Source organism: Ixodes scapularis, unplaced genomic scaffold (genome assembly GCF_016920785.2).
Source record: "Ixodes scapularis isolate PalLabHiFi unplaced genomic scaffold, ASM1692078v2 ptg003436l_1__unscaffolded, whole genome shotgun sequence".
Taxonomy (NCBI): Eukaryota; Metazoa; Arthropoda; class Arachnida; order Ixodida; family Ixodidae; genus Ixodes; species Ixodes scapularis.
The window spans coordinates 82,406-103,212 of NW_024610329.1; the positions used below are offsets into that span (position 1 = coordinate 82,406).

Below are 20,807 nucleotides of genomic sequence, written 5' to 3' on the forward strand. Positions count from 1 at the left end.
TGCTGTTTAATATAAATCTACTCTACCCGATCCACGGTCACTTTTACAAAACTTCAAATAACCAGTTTGTTTTCTTACAAAAACGTCAATCAGTTAACATATCAGCAGACTCTTACATGTTCAAATATCTGGCATGCAACAAATTAAACATATCTTCTTGCTTTTTTCTTTTTTACTGTCATTTTTCAGCGACAAACATTTACTGTCATATTTTCCGTGACAACACGACTTCGAAATTACATTGGAACAGGTATAGAACAAAACCACTGCTCCCTTTCGGCCACTGCTTTTATTTATTTTAGGTCATCACTGTGTTGTCTTTCACGCAAGAAGGGCTTTATTTCTTCATAAATAAACAAAAAAAATATTAAACAAGAAAAATAAAGCGAAAATATGAATTTTGTTTCCTGCCAAGTGTAAAAATATCGGCGGTGGAAACATTTATTTACTGAATCTTAACAATTAACACAACCATGAATGTCAAGGTTCTATGGTCTATTCGTGTTATTGTAACTCTTTTCAGAAAGTTTGCAGTCTCAGGTGTGGTTATTCGTTACAATAAAAACAAAGATGCTACTCGCACTTTTAACCGTGGTGCTTATTTCGACGACCGTTGAAAAGGGTAAGACATACACAAAGCTATTTAAACAGCATTAAAAAATTTGTTGGAAATCATAATCAAGAGCCTCGAGCGTCATTTTGTCGAGCGGTTCATACATCAGCGGACTTGGTCACCTGACAAAAGAAGTGAAAAAAGCTACCACCGTAAAAGAAAACGAAGCTGATGATCTTCATTTGTTAATAGTCAACTGCTGAAAAAGAAACCGAGTCGGTTTCGAAAAGTCGGGACCCTGAACCTTTAGGCCGTGGTTGTTGATTATAGTTTATTTTCATAGCTTCAACCCAACCAGACGGACTTCAGTCAAATATGTTCACGTTCAAATATGCAATCGGCTACCTTTCAAAAAATAAAAAAATCCCTGTTAAAAAAAAAACAAAAAAAACTAACGACACATGAGATTTAAACAGAATTTTCGAATATATATGAGTTTTGATATCTCTTTATGCGGAAAGGAATAAAATGAAAAACAGGTAGTCGCGATATACGACGCCTCTTTTATATGGCTCTCAACAATTTCTAAGAAATAGAATGTAGAATGTAGATTGCTGCTGATAAACTTAGTTCCAAAGATTGTTAGCTAAAAAGAAACAAATATTTTTAGTGAACCATCAATTGCTACTCTGAGGATACCAGATTTTTTTTTCGAATCGATTTTACTTATATTCTTAATATTATTTTATTTCCGAAGCAATATTGTATATTACATAGAACCGCATTTTATTCGAGATAATCCCGGACTTCTTGGGTGTGAGATTGTCCCGATTACAGCGTGTCTCCGCAAAACATTTAGTGGGTCTTTTTTCACCGCAAACTTAAACGCTTAGAGGGATACTAAAAAAACGAAATTTCAAGCTCACAAAACAATGGTGGACGGATAGGCGGGACGCTGCAAAACCCGAAAACAGCGCTCAAGCACCGATATCTCTAACGGATCGCCATATTTTTAGAAAAGAAGTACGCGACTGAACACGGCCAATCAGGCCGAGGAGCAAGCCACGTCACGATTCTCGTTCCCAATCCTCCTCGCTTCGTCCCGTCGAGCTGGTAAGCCGAAGCGAGGAGGAGAGAAGCGAGGCCGTTTCCTCTCATTCTCAACTTTTCCCGGAGGACAATGACGTCATAGGCGTCCCTTGATTGCGCCCTTCTTTTCCAAAACTACGGAAATCCGTTTGAGATATCGATGTATGAGTAATGTTTTGGAGTTCGTGACGTCCCCTTACGCTTCTGCAACCTTATTTTCGGTTCAGTATCGCTTTAAAGGGCACCTGAAGAGAAAAAAAAATTAAATAATCTAGTTGGGACACGCATGTCGAAAAATAAATTTTACGCGAAAAAAATTCTTTCAGAGCAATATTGACGGCCAGAGATTTATTTGAAATTGTGCGCGCAAGGTTCATGACGTCAGGGAATGCTCATATGCTCTTTCGACCTCAACGAGAGGGTCATTCGCCCCTTTCCACATCGACGTGAAGGCGAAATCGATCCACTTCTTCTCCAGGCCACCCGAAATGGCGAGAGAAACAGCAAGTGGAAAGGAGATGACTACCAACTTTATCGCATCTCGCGCCGTCAATATTGCCCTAAAAATTTTTTTTCGCGTAAAATTAATTTTTTTGACATGCGTGTCCCAAACAGACTGTTTAAAAAAATTTTTTTTAGGGTCTTTCTAAAATGTAGAATCAGATGCCACAGTTTCAGAACGAAAAGATTATTTCTAGTTCGACATTTTCGTGGCGTCGGCATGCAGTGGCAACATCAGCCTTAGGCGGAAAGTTTTCAATATTCCGGAGGACGCTTATGGTTAAAACATCCAACGGGACATAACATTCAACGAGTCAAAACATCCATTAGGTCACGTGAGACAAGAGTCAAAACATCCATCCGAGTCGAAAAATCCATAGAGTCAAAACGTCCATCGAGTCAGGACATCCATCCGTGTCAGAACATCCAGCAAGTCAAAACGTCCATCGAGTCAGAACACCCATCCGGAGGCTTGAAAGCAGGGGACCTTGAAAAGTTGGTATATATATATATATATATATATATATATATATATATATATATATATATATATATATATATATATATATATATACTCAAAGAAATATTTGCCCTTAAAGGAGTTGGTCGAGGAGGTTGCCAAAAAAGTGAGCTTGATGAAACGTTTCGGGCCTGGTAGGCTCTTCGTCAGTCAAAGTAAGAACACTTCGTTCTCCTTTTCTTTCAATCAAAGAAAAAACGGCCGGAAAAAAGAAGTGAATTCGAAAAATGCTTACCGTTTAGCGGGTATCTACTCAACTAAATTCTCGCTTAGAAATTTAATATATCACGATATCAATGCTGCAAATACTATGGAAATAATTAAATATAATATTATTACTGCCATTCTTATCGAAAAACCAGTTTTTGGGACATGTGGTTGGACATAAGCCAACTATACCTGGTGTCATGTGTGTCACGATCTTTCTCGAACGTGGACGAAGGGGGCCGAAGGACCCGCCGAGGAGTGACGACACGCAGCCTGGTTGTGAGGGTGGACGATGACTGTCCGGAGCGGCGTGCGCTCAACGGTGTTTATTAGCGCGGTGAACAATGTTGCCCGCCGAGCCAGGCGGCCGCAGACGGGTGGACTGGAGGGGGGCGCCACTAACTTGTCACACTCCTCCCCCCCAGTTTGTTTGTTCTAAAACAAAACTAAATACAATGCGCTCGGCCGACACCATCTCTGCGTCTGGTCATGCAAAGTCCCGGCCTGTCGACGATGAAGGTCACCCCGGCGAGTAGCGGTCAGGTGGCCTCCGCTGCCGTGCACTCCGCCTGGGCACTGGTGTCGACGGGCCAGGTGTGGCAACGCCGGGCGCTGCCTGAACCGGTCGCGCTCCACCCGGTGGAGCTGCAGGGACCGGATTTGGGTGTGGCACCGGTGCAACTGGTGCCACAGGAGTGGCGACGCTTGTCGCCTCTGGGGTAGGTGGCGCTCCGCTGGCCGCGACTGGTGCTGTTGTTCGGCCCCCTGCAGGCTGGTCCTCTGAAGCAACGGCCGAGGGTGAAAGCCAGGTCCCGGAGCGAGGCCTGACATGGTCGGCGTGCCGGTGCCAGGTGGTCCCGTCGGGCATGCGGACGAGCAGCGACGAGGCACTCGCTGGAGAAACCACACGCCCGGCAGACCAGGGTGGGCCAGGACGGAAGTTCCTGGCGTAGACCGACGCTCCCGGCTCCGGCAAAGGCCCGGGACGGCACCCTCGGTCAGCAGCCAGCTTCTGCTTCAGCTGCTTCAGGAGCGCCGTGGACCGGAGGTCTGGATGCAAGACGTCCAGGGGGGTCTTGACCATCCGGCCCAGCAGAAGCTCGCAGGGGGCACGGCCAGTGACCTCATGGGGTGTGGTCCGGTACTGGAACAGTACCCGGGCCACCTGCGTTCGGAAATCCCCGGGCTGGCTCTTCTTGAGCTTGTCCTTGATGGTCCGGACCACCCGCTTAGCTGCACCATTGGACGCGGGGTGGTACGGCGGAACCAGCATCCGGCGGATCCCATTCCTCTGCAGCCAGTCCATGTACTCGGCGTTGGCAAAAGCGGGACCATTGTCCGACACGATAATGTCTGGCAACCCCTGCGCCGCGAAGACTTGCCGCAGCGCCGCAATGGTCGCGCTCGCCGATGGACTGGTGACTGGCAGTGCCTCCACCCACTTGCAGAAGGCGTCCACTACCACCAGGAAGTAGTGGCCCTTGAAGGGTCCCGCATAGTCCACGTGCAAGCGGGACCACGCCCTCTGTGGGAACGGCCAGGGGGTGATTTCCACATGGCGCGAGGCTCGCTGGCTCTCCTGGCAGACCTGGCAGCCTTGCACCTGGTGCACGATGTCCTGGTCCAAGCCAGGCCACCAAACGTGCGACCGTGCCACCATCTTGGTCTTTTCAATGCCAGGGTGCCCCGCGTGCAGCAACTGCAGCACCTTGGCCCGGAGACCCTGTGGAATCACCACCCTGGAACCCCGCAGCAGGCAGCCCTGCTCCAAGCTCAGCTCGGTGGTCTTGTGGCTCTACGCCTGATGACGCAGCTCCTCCCCTCGGGAAACCGCCTTGACCACCTGAGACAGGACCGGGTCCCGGCTGGTCGCCTGCGCCACCGCAGTCCTGGTAAGCACCCCCGGGTAGGCCCGCTCCAGCAGGAACACGTCAGCTGGCTCTGGAACGGCAGCAGGCACCTCCGGCAGGGGCAGGCGGCTCAGGGCGTCGGCAGGTCCCAGGTCCTTCCCAGGGCGGTAGACCAGCTTGTACCTTTAGGCCGCCAGCGTCAAGGCCCAGCGTACCACACGAGGCGAGGCTTGCACTGGGACCGCCTTGTCAGGCCCCAGCAGCCCCAGCAGCGGCTTGTGGTCCGTGACCGCCTCGAATTGCCGGCCCCACAGGTACTGGTGGAAGCGCTGGACCCCGAACATGAGGGCCAAGCCTTCCTTGTCCAGCTGGCTGTAGCGTTGCTCTGCCGCATGTAGTCTTGGAGAACATAATAGCGCTTCGCGACAGGGACGAAGGGTAGGAACGAGACAACACAATGCGCTAACTTCAACTGGTTTAATCGTCAGAAAATCAAAGGTATAAATACTCTGCATCATCGCGCCATTCAACCAATCCCAAGCCACGCCACTGATCGCAAGAACTGTATCTCTTTGTCTGCCAAATCGATCGACGCCACGCTGACACATCGATCCCCGTAGTTTCTTATCAGGTCCGCCTCTATAACCAACTCGCCCAAGAATCCGCATTACGCATGTAGTCGACGAGAAGCAAACGCCACAGGGCGTTCCTGACCATCCTGACCCCGGTGCGACAGGACGGCTCCTACCCCGTACGGCGACGCATCCACGGTGAGGACTACAGGCTTGGTCGGGTCGAAGTGCACCAGCACTGGAGCCTTAACGACCAGCTCCTTGCTGCGCTGGAAGGCCAAGTCCTGCTCTTTCTTCCAGGCCCACTGCTGCCCATCACGAAGCAGGCGATGCAGCGGTTCCAGATGCGTCAACAGGTTTGGCAGGAACCTCCTGTAGAAGTTGATGAAGCCGAGGTAGCTCTGAAGCTCCTTCTTGCCCTTGGGCTTCGGCGCCTTGAGGACGGCCTCAGTCTTGCGGGGTGCCGGGGCCAGGCCAGCCTGGGAGATGATGTGTCCCAGGTACTCCACGCTGGGGGTCAGGAACACGCACTTGTCCATCCTCAGCTTGAGACCGGCGTCCTGTAGTCGTGTCAGGACCTTGCGCAGGTTCTGCAAGTGGTCCCCGTCGTCATTACCGGTAACCAGGATGTCGTCCAAGTACACCGCCACGTGCCTCATGCCCCTGAAGAGGTTGTCCATCTCTCTCTGAAAGATGGCTGGGGCTGAGGCCAGGCCGAACGGTAGGCGCGTGTACTGGAAGAGTCCCATGGTTGTTGAAATGGTGACATACTTCCGGGCGGCATCCTGGAGCACCAGCTGCTGGTAGGCATCTCGAAGGTCGAGCTTGGAGAACTTTTGTCCCCCAAACAGAGCCGACCAGAGATCTTCTACCCGGGGCAGCGGGTACTTCTCGACGGTAGCGACGGGGTTGATGGTGACCTTGAAGTCCCCGCAGATCCTGACGCGGCCGTCTCGCTTGAGGACTGGAACAATCGGTGCGGCCCACTCGGAAGACTTGACGGGCACCAGGATTCCTTCTCGCTGCAGCCGTTGCAGCTCCTGGGTGACACCGTCCTTCAGGGCGAACGGCAGCGGACGCGGCTTGAAGAACCGAGGCCGGGTTCCCTCGGGTACATGGATGCCGACCGTCGTGCCGGCGAAGGTGCCCACCCCCGGCTGGAGCAGGGACTGGAAGTCGGTCAGGAGGCTCGGGACGTCCTTCACCACGTGCAGCGCAGCTTCTTGGTACTCCGGCAGCCGAACACCCAGTGCGTGAATCCAGTTCCGGCCCAGCAGCGTCGGCGACGACCCCTTGGTTAACTAAAGGGGAAGGATTGCCTCCCTGTCGCCAAGGCGAACGCTGACTTGGGCCCGACCCTGGACCTGGGAAAGCTGCCCAGAGTAGCTGCGCAGCATGACGTCAGACGCCTCGATGGACACGCCGGGGAAGGTCCGCTTGAACTGCTTCCCGGCCATGACCGACACACTGGCCCCTGTGTCCAGCTCCATGGTGAGGGGGTGGCCGCAGATTTCGACAGACACCATGTATGGTGGCACAGACGATGAAATTCTCCTGGTGTGCCACACGTCGAAAATCTGCGGGTCCTCGGCCACGACGTGGACCCTGGCTGAAGACGAACCCGGACCTGGTGCCGCTCGTCCCCGCCGCGTTCTCTTGCGGTGACCACCCTGGCCGCGGGCTTTGCTGGAACCCGGGCTTGAACCAGGCTGCTGCTGCTGCTGGCCGCCGCTCGTCCTCCCCCCTCGGCAGACACGTGCGAGGTGCCCAGTTCTCCCGCACGTGAAGCACTGTGCTTGGACGAACTGGCACTGTGAGGGGGAGTGGGCAGCACCGCAGCGGCTGCAGGCACCGCTCTTTGTCGCCATCCTGTTCACTGCCGCTTCCGTCGACGGGGAGCCGGCCGCACGCGCTATCTCGCTGGCGTCCTTTGCTGTGGCTTCCATCGCCTGCGCTGCCTTCACCGCGTCGTCCAGCGAGGGGTCGGGGAGCTCCAGGAGTCGCGTCTGCATGGCGGGGTTATTGATGCCGCAGACGAACCGGTCCCGGAGTAGCGAGTCCAACTGGTCGCCGAAGGCGCAGGTGCTCGCTAACCCTCGTAGCGCAGCGACGAACTGCCCGAGGGTCTCCCCGTCCAGGCGGCTGCGGTTGTTGAAGCGGAACCGCTCCATAAGCGTGGACGGCGCCGGGCTGAAGTGCGAGCGCAGCGTGGCGAGCAGCTCACCCAGCGTTTTGACGTGCGGCGTGGCCGGCTTGAGGAGGTCGAGAAGGAGGCTGAAGACGCGGGTCCCGCAGCTGGCCAAGAAGATGTCCCGTTGTTTCGCCTCCGGCGTGTCGTTCACCCGGAAGAACACGTGGACTTGTTCTTCGTAGACAGGCCAGGCGGACCCATCTCCCTCGAACGGCTCGAGACTCCCGTACAGCGGCATGGCGACAGGAGCGGGGGGCGGTGTTGCGACTCTCTCGGCGGCGTGGGCCGAACCGTGCACGTTGGTGGCCTCCAGTGCCACGGTTCCTCGTCGCCAGTGTCACGATCTTTCTCGAACGTGGACGAAGGGGGCCGAAGCACCCGCCGAGGAGTGACGACACGCAGCCTGGTTGTGAGGGTGGGCGATGACTGACCGGAGCGGCGTGCGCTCAACGGTGTTTATTAGCGCGGTGAACAATGTTGCCCGCCGAGCCAGGCGGCCGCAGACGGGTGGACTGGAGGGGGGCACCACTAACTTGTCACAATGTGAAGCCAATGAGAGGCCCAAAGTTAAGCGTTTGCTCCTGTCGCATTAAACAATGAAGCGAGAAAAAAAAAAAAAACAGTGCGGTACCGATTAGAAGATTTCAATTAAATGTCCATAAAAAAAGACGGCAATGATCATTTCGAACGGTTAAGGCCCTTCGGTTCTAAAGTATTAAATTTATAAATAAATTCAGATTCTTTATTTTTTCGATCTCTGGTGGTCCGAAAGCCCCCCTGGAGTATAATAAAATTAAAATCAGAAAGTCCGTTATGTCCTGCGCAGTTTAAGTGACGAGAAACTGGTCCGGCAACGTGTTTACGTATATGACTTTTATGTAGATTCATGCGTTTTCTTATGCTTGTTTTAGTTTTTCCTATGTATTGAATTAGGCTGTGTCCATGTGTAAAATATTCATGTGTCGTCTAAGAATATTGTTTATGTTTTGAAGTTTTGACTGGTAAGGTAAGATTAGTCGTAATTCATGGTTATTTCTTTTCGGCCGCTCTACTAAACACGTGTTCCGAGAGATCGCTCGACTTTTTGATATAGAATTATTTATTAGCCTTAAACAGCCTTAAAGGCTGTTGAAGGCCTTAAACAGCCTTAAAGGCCTTAAAGACACAGCCTTAAAGGCAGTTATCCCTCGACCCCCTGCTATAGCGTTTAAGAGACCACGTAATTTATTAGATTTCTTTAAACAGTCCCGAAACTCCATCGGACGTAGCCTGGTCCCTATTGGTTGCATCAGGTGCAATAATAACCAATGCAGTTTATGTGGGGACATAATTATAGCTAACTATATTCGTAGCACAGCAAATAACTTTAACTGGAAAATAAATGGTACCTTTGACTGTAATTCGGAAAATGTTATTTATTTGATTCAATGCAAAAAATGCCAAATTCAATACATAGGAGAAACTAAAACAAGCATAAGAAAACGCATGAATCTACATAAAAGTCATATACATAAACACGTTACCGGACCAGTTTCTCGTCACTTAAACTCCGCAGGACATAACGGACTTTCTGATTTTAATTTTATTATACTCCAGGGGGGCTTTCGGACCACCAGAGATCGAAAAAATAAAGAATCTGAATTTATTTATAAATTTAATACTTTAGAACCGAAGGGCCTTAACAGTTCGAAAGGATCATTGCCGTCTTTTTTTATGGACATTTAATTGAAATCTTCTAATCGGTGCCGCACTGTTTTTTTTCTCTCGCTTCATTGTTTAATGCGACACGAGCAAACGCTTAACTTTGGGCCTCTCATTGGCTTCACATGACACCAGGTATAGTTGGCTTATGTCCAACCACATGTCCCAAAAAATGGTTTTATGATAAGAATGGCAGTAATAATATTATATTTAATTATTTCCATAGTATTTGCTGCATTGATATCGTGATATATTAAACTTTTAAGCGAGAATTTAGTTGAGTAGATACCCGCTAAACGGTAAGCATTTTTCGAATTAACTTCTTTTTTCCGGCCGTTTTTTCTTTGATTGAAAGAAAAGGAGAACGAAGTGTTCTTACTTTGACTGACGAAGAGCCTACCAGGCTCGAAACGTTTCATCAAGCTCACTTTTTTGGCAACCTCCTCGACCAACTCCTTTAAGGGCAAATATTTCTTTGAGCATATTTCTCTCGAGTGCCGTCTTTTGTTCTCAGGTGCTGTTCTATATATATATATATTATTTCTCTTGAGTTACTCTTGTACACATAGCTGTAAAATCGTTTTTAACCTTTCCCTTTAAGGTTGTGTGCGTGGATGTATGCATGGTATTATGAATTGTGCATATGACTTTTTTGTCTACTTAACTGCCTCATACAAAGACTTCGGTCGTTTTTAGAAAACAGCACTAAAGACATAAATAAATACGTAAATAGCTCAAAAGATAGCGCTTGTCCCTTGCTATGACGGTTCTGGAAAGGATGCAATTCACCTTCGCCGGGGACCTGCTCGCTACTCAGCCCCAGGTATCTCGCCTGGACGCTGCTTCGCTGAAGCAACCTGCCAAGTATTTTGGGCAGCTTCTGACTTTCGAACACAGTCGTCAAAGGCATCTGAGGCCACTTTGAGAATGATGGACCACGCACCACAAACATGATGGAAGGGTGGCGTAACGGACTGCACAGCCGGCTGACGACTCATCATCCAGACTTGGCTGAATTCGTACAGTTCTTGCAAGTTATCCAGCATTCCTCGCAAAATAAGATCCAGGCACTGCTCTTGGATCCCCTCGCGGCGGCGTCTGCACCGGCGGTTGAAGTGGTAAGAAAGGGCTGCAGGAGGAGATGGCCATGTTTTCGTGCTACTTGGCGACTGCTGTTCCGACATTTCAAGACGCGCTCCACTACGCTGTCAGGATTTCAATGATTGGAGTCCTTCCATAGCACGAGCAAGCTAGTATGTGAGCCGGCTTGCCTGGAAATGTGTAATTTTTATTGATGTATCCTTGCGCACACAATAAACAGTTTTGAATGCCTCGGGCAATACTGGCGTTTTACTCAAGGACCTTTCGTAAAATATCCTAGCGACGCATCTCGGAGTGTAAGTCGGGGCACAAACTATACTCCGTTAACCCTTTGGCCTATGCAGTGCGGTGGAAGCGCTGTGGAAGCCATTTTTACGCAAGTGCAACCAAGGGCATGCTTATTTTAGCTCGACATCGTTCTCCACGCGTGAGCATATGCGGAAATAGGGGCGATCACGTCGTGTGACACCGACAGGTCTAACGAGCGTACAGTTTATTTTGCACTGTCAGCTTCGGGGCGAAGCGACTGCGGCCTGATGAACCACGACTGGGCATATGCGCCTAAACATAAAATGTTTTCGGCCTGGCCGTGCGCGCCTGTTTCTCCAGCGTTTGCCCCTCCTTGAGCAATTACTTTGGCTTCCCGAGCATACGCTAGTGCTGCACGATTCCGGACCATTTGCTCGGATTTAGCTGCGACATTATTAGAGGCACGTGGAGCCCGCTCCCGAGCTTGAGGATTTTCACCGTTCTCCATGGTTGCTCCGCTTATGGCGTCTGATCTCGTGCTATCACGGACGCTACTCACAGCCCAACGCCCGCTTTGCTGGTCCTCCGCATGTGACATGTACTACTATGCTCGAACCGGGAAAGGAAAATGTACACATTTCAATTTTTTATTCTTAATTAGGCGTTATCGGTTCAAGTAAATTTCTGAAATTTCTTCTCATATATATCTAAAACCATGTGTTATTTGTAGAGCTTCTTGGAACATATTACCATTCGCATACCTGCATGCTAAAGAATATTTTTGATGCGCAGTAAGTTTCATTATGTCGTTTTCAGGCATGCAATCAGCTCACCGCATTATTGAGCCGGCCCCGCTGAGCATGCCTGCTCTTCCTGGGTGTAATACAGAGCGGAACACGACAGCGGTTTTCACGAGCTCTGATAAGATACGACAGTGGCAGGGTGTACAGCGTCACTAGCCAGTGTACTGTACACCGAAAAACGACAAAACAGAAAGTATAAATATTCCACTCATTATCTGCGCTTGGCTTCTATTTCCTGAAAACGCGAAAACATTGTTCGTCGCTTCGTCATTTATACAGGTTTATCGAGGAACACATGGCCTTTGCTTACCATGTTTTTAGAAGTCGGTTACACAAAATAACAACCTTTTCAGGTAAAATAGATCTAAGACCCCACAAGCAAGCTTTATATATCTGAATCGGAACATGAACAGCGTCAAAACGTTCAACGAGTCGGAACATCCGCCCGAGTCAGAACATCCAAAGCGTCAAAACATCCATCTATGTGAGAACATCCAACGTACCTGTAGCAATCTAATTCTCAGCAATAATTTTGACTAGTGATATCGAATGGTTTTTGTATGTTTCGGTAGTGCTTCACCACGCTCTGCCACCTCGATATAAATTTACGATATTACCATTACAAAAAGTTGGAAGAAAATCATTATATCCTTTTGATATGACAGTGAAGGCCCGAGTTGGACCGTTGTTTCTTGATTCCAGATCATTGGTTTTATTTCTTTCAAACGCTTTGTTAGCCCACGTGAGCTGACACTTACAGACGCTCACAAAATCTCTTGGATCGGGCATGATAGGACATAAGGACGCTTCTGGATGTCAGCATAAAATGGTCGCGTCTCGCGGGCGCTAGCACAGGCTACAGCACCTCTTTTTTGGGTTCGTGTCTCGTAATGTGCCTAGATTACTGAGTGTTTCCAACTGCTCGATTGGGATCATGTAAGTTATGAGCTCAATATTGTAATATGAGCTCCGACGAGCTGACGGAAGCGTTGACCACCCATCCACCCGCTCGTCTCCCGCACCTTTGTAGTAAATTGCAGCGCGATACCTCGAGAAAACGATTTTTGCGGGCCGTCTAAAGTGCCTTAAAAGCGTTAATTTACATGCTGTAGTGTCTCGTGGAGAGCGCCGCCTGGCCGAGGGAAACAGGCCTATATTCCCCGGCGAATATTGTGCATGAACCTGCTACTCTCCTCACCCCAAAACCGCTAGCGTCCCAGCACAGCCCCTGAAACGTTTAAGGTTACAATGGTAAAACTGCAGTGGATGATCTTCACATTTAGTCATGTATTCGGCATTTTTTTTTTTTTTATTTGTACGCTATTTATATATTTATTTATTTATTATCTATTTAGTTATCTCGTATTCGCGGTGAGCCTCACTTCATTCTTATCTGAGGAAGTTGATTGCAACGCCCTTTCAACAAGTTGCCTTTTCAGGGGTGTCCGCCTCAGACATTGCGAAACGGAAGTGTTTGAACCTTGTTGGAGAAGGAGGAGACATTATTTGCAGCCTTAATGGACATAAGGTAAGTCGTACGAGTCTCGTTATATTAAATGACGCACGTGAAACACGTTATTCACTAAATGGAGGAGAATGCTTGTTTTTGTCCTGTTTGAAAGAGTAAAAAAATTGTTAAATATAGTATACCTACACCGCCAAATCCTAAACGATATTGGGGAGGCTAGGCTATAGAACCGCCGGTGGCATGCATTCTAGTAAAACATAGACAATTCAGTCAACATAGAGACTGTTTTGTATAGAGGTATGAAGTGGTGTCCTGCATTTCAACATCTACCCTATAGCTAATGACATGTCGAGAATTCAGCGCAATATGCCGCCTCGCGGGATGTCTAAGACACTGCCACCCGTAATCGGTTACTGTCGTTTTCATAAAAACACAATCTTCAAAAAAAATGTAAGCTTTTGTTTTTGTCTATCGAAACGACTGCAACCTTTACGTGGGTACCCTAAAGACATTGCAGTTTGTTCATGCGTTAGCATGAGTACCTACGTAACAGCGAAAGGCTGACGCCGTCCGAGTTCGGACAAAACAGTGGAAAGAGAATTGTGCCTCGTGGAGAGGAGGAGAGGAGTGAAGGACAAAGGCGAAAGGGAGGCGACGTCACGAGGCGGAAGCCAATACGCGTGCGGGAAACCGGTCACCAGAGAAAGCAGCGAAAGGTGGAGCGTGCAAGGCGGGCGAGCGGGAGAGAGAAGCAGCGCCTAGCCTGGCCTTACCGAAATGCGGCGCAAGAAGCGGCAAGCCGACGCAGGTCTGCTTGCGACAGAGGACGGGGTGAAGCAGGCCGGACGAGCCCGCTTCGGCAGAAAAACAAATTAAAGGAAGATCTATCGGTGGATCCTTAGGGAACGCGTTACGCCTGGGAAACGGCACATACGTCCCCTTTTGGGGAAACGCTAACACTGACGCCGTAACGAAGCCAAAAAGAGACTGCAAAAGCTGAGAGGAAGCAAAAGACAAAGCCAGGAGAGAAAGCCAAAACAGAGAAGTCAGTTGTAGTGTTTCCGAAAAAGGGACGTGTGTGGCGCTTCCCAAGGATCCACCAATGGATCTTCCTTAAATTGTTTTTTTGTATGCTAAAGCCTTACGACAGCTATATATAACTATGTCCAGGGAGCGATTTGATGGCTACTTTAACTTTCCCCGGTTGAAAAAAAAAAAAACAACAACCAAAAAACATTTACTGAACCTTATAGCATTTTGATAACAGGAAAACCAGAATCAATATCTTAAACTAAGATATTAAAAGTTTAAGTTATCTCTGGCTAGCATATAACTATTTATTGTGAATAATAAACGAACTATTTGCTGTTCACAAGTCAAAATGTACCATGCATTTTACGCGAGTTCTCTCGTATTTACTTTCGATGCTATTGAACGTTATTGATATTTTTCTCGTTAATTATACAACCTTAATAGTTCTGTGAACCGCATAGAATATTGCTTACGACATCATAGAGCGGGCACCGACATTTAAACACGAGTAATGCTTTCTCTTTGTATCATCATCTAGGCAATTAACTGTTCGTGACAACACAAATTAAATAGGCAATAATAATGATAGTACACATAAAACTTGCACACTTAATTCCGTACAAGTAATTATATAAAGAAATAAGTATGAGGTGCGATCAAAAAGTTCCGGGACTGATTTTGTAGTGCAAAAAGAGAGGGCAGCGCAGTTATGCACGCGCAGCAGTCGGAGAAAGGGGCCACCCTGTCTCGTTATACCAAAGCCGTCGCTCTGTGAACATCTGGAGCTGCGCAACACGAGTTTTTGTGACCACGTGCTCGGGCACAATGGCGATTTTGCCATAGACTGCAAGCCAGAGCGAGAGCGGAAATCAGTTCTGCGTTAAACTCGGCAAATATGAAACAGAGACCTCTGAAATGATTCAGCAGATTCGTGTAAAAAAAGAAACGTGCATTTTGCGAAGTGTTTTAAGTGGCACCCGCGCTTCAAGAACTGCAGAACATCGCTGGAAGACGAAGATCGGTAGCGTGACCTTATCCGACCTCTACTTGACTTCTGTGACGTTCTGCCATTCTTGAGGTGCGAGTGCGAATCAAAACACCTTGCACACCTCGCCGCTTTTTTGACATAAGTCTTCTAAATCATTTCAAAGGTCTCTGTTTTAGATCTGCCGAGTTTGACGTAAAATTGATGTTCGCTTTCGCTTTGGTTCGCCGTCTACGGAGAGGTCGCCATTGCGCTGGCGCATGTGGTGAAATGAACTCGTCGCTCTGTGAACACTACCAAGTGTTCACAGAGCGACGCCCTTGGGCATAATGACGCAGCAAGGTCGAGTGCCGCCGGTGCGCATCACTGTGCTTCCCTCTCCTTGTACGCTACCAAACCAGTCTCGGAACTTTCTGATCACACCTCGTACGTTCTCGGTTTCACTTTATTTCAGTTAGCAGAATTTGTGGATTCGTTTCCCTCTCGAATAATGCCCAAAACATATTTGAAACTTTTTCATTTTGTTTGTTTGTTTGAGACTGTCGCTGAGTATCGCGCCCTATTCGCTCCTTCTCACGTGAGTTGAAACGTGGTGGCGCCAGTGTGGAAATAGTCCCCAACCACTTTCCGTTCTGAACTAGACGGCGAGTTTCGCAGTTTTTGCAAAATCAAATACTCACCGTCACGCTATCCTCTGGAAATAACCACTTATAGCAATGTGAAACTTAATTCACTGTCATGATAAAAGAATGATGAGTAAAAACTTATAAAATATGTGTGAACCGGAAGCGTGCCGGGACTGCCCAATAGATGGCGCCACTAAGTTTGTGGCCAAACAAAAAAAGGTCGAATAGTCGGAGCCATCATGGGTTCTCTGATGCACAAAGGAATGATTATGCCTCAAAGTAAATTGCAAAAAGGTATTACCGTAAAGAAATTGTTTTAACAGTCTCGACACACACTTAATAAAACAACCCGAGGTTGTTTTATTTGTACCATAGAAATAACATATGACTATTACGTAAGATTACATAGCTATAGGTCATCATAGAACGAAACTTCGCCGATTCCCAGTTGCGATGAGGTATGAGATTGATATATCTGCACGTGTTTGATCACGGGGAAGTGAATTTTTTCTTTCTTTTTTTTTAAAATTTACTGCTGTTTATACATTTTATAATCCCGCCTCCGGTCAGCCGATACTTATCGAATATTCAAACCTTACCTTTCTGGTTTTTTTGTTTTTTTTAATTGACGATTCAAACGACGTATTTTTAATGTAGGTGTCCTTAAATTAGACGCCTTTATTTTCTCCGGGATTTACCTCGCTTATCTGAGAGTGAATGCATTCTACCATCGAAGTACACCAAGTCTGCTCTCGTATTATTTATGTAATTATTAATGACGTCCCGAGTATTGATGTATAAGCATCTCAGTGTTTAATTCTCCCTATATTAGGCTGCGACGCACTTAATAAGCGCGGAAACTATTAGAATGCTATCAAAGAACTACGAGGCTTCAAAACTTATTTTTCTTTTTCTTCTTTCAGATGTATACACGATTTAATGGTGGCAACTGCTCTTTGGGTTGCTTCGGCGGAAACTTTTGGGTCAGACTGCCCGACGGAGTTTGTAGTGTGGTGGGACTAAAGGTAATCCCATTAAAATCGTTTTGTTTCGTGGGCGCGCTTGCTTCATGCACTCTACACTCAGGGCATAAGGTCCGCCTCGCTATACTTCGTCTCACCCTAGCATGGACTAACCGCGAAGGCTGTGCTAGCGCGAGCGGCCAGCCTTGAGCCCTTGACTGCCTTGACTAGAGCACTTGCTGCACGAGCGCTCGTGCAGCCGCCGCGGCTTCATTCAAAGCGACTGGCTCGCGCTTTTAGCACGCACGGCTAACAATAGTCCATAATAAGGTGAGACGAAGTATAGTACCTGCCACTCTAAAACGACAAGAAAGTTTTCATGTTTCTCGTTAAAGGCCCAAACGCACGTTGGCGTTTGAATCCGTTTGAGTGAAGAGCGGCGTCCTTGCGGAAGGCAGCGGTTCCTGGCTGTACGAAGCGCGCCGTCGAGACCGGCTCAAGTTTGGACGCGGCGGCAGGGGTTGCGGTAGACCAATCAGAGGCCGAGAAAGGAAAGGTCGCCTTGTTCGCTCGCGCCACTCGGCGAGGCGCACCCGGTTGTCCGTTCGCGGAACTCGCTTTTTCGTTTTGGGGAGTTGTGGGGACTGCTTTTTCTAAGGCTGCGATGGTTCAAGCTTGACAGAATCTCGGGGAAGTCAGCGGGATTGTCCCAAGATCGACCACTTCGACGCTGTCGCCGGGCGTCGCCGTGTTGCCGTGGATTTCGCTTACTATTGGGGAACCGCTAGCGACGATAGCGCGTTCTTATTGGCTGTTGACTGCGGTTGACTGCGTGTCAGCGCGATTCTGTGCGCAAGCCCGGTGCAAGCGCTCTTCGCGACGCAACGCGTCCCATTGTATGTACCTAGGAAACGCACCGCGCTCAAACGCAAGTGTGCGTAGGGGCCTTAATATTTTAAATGCGAGCCTGAATATCTTTCTTTTTTTTTTGTCACACTAGTTTTGTTGCATTATCATTCATCATATGATTGCCTATCGCGAACATTTGTTCTCCGTCCATCCTGCGTGCAAGTTGGGTCGTGAACCCGCTGTTCCATCCCAAGCAGCACATAAACGTGAAGAAAACGTCGAAAGAACGTCGAAGACGTCTGTAACGTGACGTCGTAAAACGTCGAAGGTCCGGACGTTACCTTCCTTCGACGTCGATGAAACCTTTAAATGTCCGCGAGAAAAGGTGCACAGAATGTCGAGGGGACGTTCCAAATGACGTTTGTTGCACGTCACATGCACGTCTCAATGGGCCGTTGCGTCCTCTCTCGACGTTTATGATACGTGTGTTTACGACATCCGGATAATCTTCCCTTATCCTTAATTCGGGTATATTGGTAAAATTCGGTCATTGTTTGCTCTTACACGAACTTAGTTCAATGGGTTCTGTATGGTACACGGCCTAAATATTATTGAAACGAGTGGCTCGTTTTAAGATTAGCCGAAAAAATTGGCGCCTGCAAGTAAACAATTCGAGCCTTCACCAAATTGTACGAGGTGTGATCAAAAAGTTCCGGGACTTATTTTGTAGCGTAAGAAGAGAGGGCAGAGCGGTGATGCGCGCGCAGCAATCGAAGAAATGGAGCTCCCTGTGTTTATCTCCGTTGTCTCCGTTTAACACCGCAGTGCTGACAACGAAAAGACTGTCGCTTTCGAAACGCAAGTTTCTTTACCTTCGGGGGGAAGCTGGCGTCGGAAATCAATACGGTTCGCGGAAAGCTAGTGTTATGCTTTTATTTGCTGCTCCTCTCGCCCAGTACAATAGACGTGGCGTCCTCGTTAAGCCTTATTGAGCTCGATTTGCTCAATTCGGGGCCGCCACAATGAGTTGCAGGCGACGGAGAAACTTTGCTACCTTGCTTTCAGGACAAAAGTTTTTCCCTTTCTAAAGGAACATAGGTTACAAGAGCGTTCCTCCCTTCAGAAAAAACTATCGAGACCCTTTTTTCTTAGAGTGTGGTCACCCCGCCAAAACCGTCCCTTATATAGACTTCGGTCGACCCAGAACAATGGCAACATAAGGCGACTTAACTAACGCCTTTAACCTGCCGTCCGAGATTCCGAGCCCCCAGCCAAGGCCGAGGTCATGGAGATACACTTTCTGCGTATGTCAAACTCATTACGCTCATAACGAGCAACCTCGACCAACTAATGTTCACAAAGACCCCTTTGGGAACGAGCGCCCGAGCGCCCTGATGTCGCAGAGGAGCAGCGAGTTGAACTCCCCAGAAATAAACCAGAAAGTGGAAGGAAAACTGAACAGAGATAGATGCAGAAAGATTGGTAGTTTAATACTTAAAACCCATGTCACAAAAAAAAGAAGAAAAAAATAGGACGCGGGATGGCCAAGAAAACACGCTATTCGTGTAAGACTCTTCAAATTATGAGGCATTGGAGAAAACCAGCATTCTCTTCTAAGTCCTTCTTTCGTACTCGTTTTGTTCGCGTTCCGCCCATTGAAGAGCACTCGGGAAGTGCCTCAGCACGCGGCTCGAACCGCTGCGGCGCAGTGTTCCCGCGCAGCCTAAAGGCCGTTTGCTTTCATCACCGTCACCATGGCAACGAACGCCGAACAACCTTTCCGGACGACGCGTGTGTCAAGCGGTCCAATCGCATCTTCCCGACTAAACCTGAACACCGCAGGTGTCGACAGCCTTCGGGAGATCGTTAGCGACATCGTCCGGGAAAAGCTCCACAGGATGCTACCCACTGCTGATCACCCGTCCTCTCTCTCTTGCTCGCCGAGGTCGTCCGAGAGGAGGTTCACAGAGCCTTCCAGACAGAAGCTCCCGTCACCGTAGCAGCACCGAGGAGCCCGCTCTAAGCTACGCCGGAAGGGTCCGACGAGCACCATTATCCCCGCGTCCGTACATGCTGCCTCCCCGACGTGAACCTCCAGTGCCATACACTCTTAGAAAAAAGGGTATGGATAGTCCTCCCTTAGGGGAGGAACGGTCTTGTAACCTATGTTCCTTTAGAAAGGGAGAAACGTTCGTCCCTGAAGCAAGGGAGCAAAGTTCCCCCGTCGCTTGCATCTCAATATGGCGGCCCCGAATCGAGCAAATCGAGCCCAATAAGGCTTGACGAGGACGCTACGTCTCTTGTACGGGACGAGAGCAGCAGCAAATAAAAGCGTAACACGAGCTTTCCGCAAACAGTGTTTATTTCCGAAGCCAGATTCCCCCCACAGGTACAGAAACTTGCGTTTCGAAAGCAGTTACTCAGTCTTCTCGTCGACAGCACTGCGATGTTAAACGGAGACGGCCGATACCCAGTTACTTCGCGCACTTTGCGTCTTACCTTTGGTGTTCCTCAAGTCACAATTCCTTCGTCAACCGCATATCCCAGAGAAGGGCAAACTCAATCCGCGAAACCAAAAGCCGCTCTCGAAAGAACAAGCTCGAAGCCGCTTTTTATCGCCGTGGCGTGAAAAGTTAAATCGCTAGCCACCAGATGGCGAGGTCAAGCAGAGTAATTGCAAGTAGCTAGGCTAGGTGGCGCTAGGTACCGCCCAATTCATGTTCCACAAAAAAAGAATTTGCTCTTCTTAGGCCACTACTGCGCTCGGGGATCCTCTACTATACACAGTATACACACATTACAAGCATCAGGTGAACATACATGGAGCACATACACGGCACACACAAATGTCGACACAATGGAACACTACAATAACCCGAACACTACACCCGTGCTCTGCGTTTCCGTTTTTTATACTGGTAGTTTTGAACGCACGGAACTTTTCGGTGACTCCCTAAGCAATAAAAAATATTCGCAGCATGTTAATTTTTTCTTAGCAATCTCATACCTCTGAGAGTATTTTGAATGGCTCAGGGGATTAATCTCTTATTAAAAAGTAAACGCTTGATCATGCCGTAATTATTTGAAAGCCAATAAATCAAGCCGCTCCAATGCGGTTCGAAGCCATGAGTTTGTTTCCCCACACGGCACGCCGTAGCCTGTATTTCTATTGGTTTTTCTATTTGTGATGTTCGCGCAAAGCTGCAATTGCCGTCTTGAATTAATCTCTGTAGAGCGGATATTCACTCAGCTGGAAGTGATACTTCACGGGCTAAGAAATCGCTTTTCGATCAACTTGAATGCAGTCAAAGCCGCGACTTGCGGCAGGTGTTAAGTGTACGGAGCTACGCCGTGGCGAGCCCGAAAACTTCTAGCGCCCATCCCAGCGCGCCACTTGGAGGGCAGTTTCTCCAGGAACCGTAGTATATTTAAACAGCAAAATAAAGGGTAGCTTTTTTTTTTTTTTTCTTTTTCGATTTTACCTACTATTGTTTTTTAATGCCGAAATTCCATACTGTAAGTATACGTACTTTCCGTCACGATTTCGT

At 48.5% G+C, this 20,807-nt stretch overlaps 1 protein-coding gene across 1 annotated transcript in view; it reads left to right on the plus strand.

Moving 5' to 3' along the window:
* Positions 1-570: 570 nt before the first annotated feature.
* Positions 571-20,807, plus strand: part of LOC120836608 — a 47,692-nt gene continuing 27,455 nt past the window's right edge. The window contains exons 1-3 of the mRNA XM_040205604.1: positions 571-622; positions 12,777-12,865; positions 16,372-16,473. Coding sequence (XP_040061538.1) covers positions 571-622; positions 12,777-12,865; positions 16,372-16,473 — 243 coding nt within the window. The remainder of the gene's footprint in view (positions 623-12,776; positions 12,866-16,371; positions 16,474-20,807) is intronic.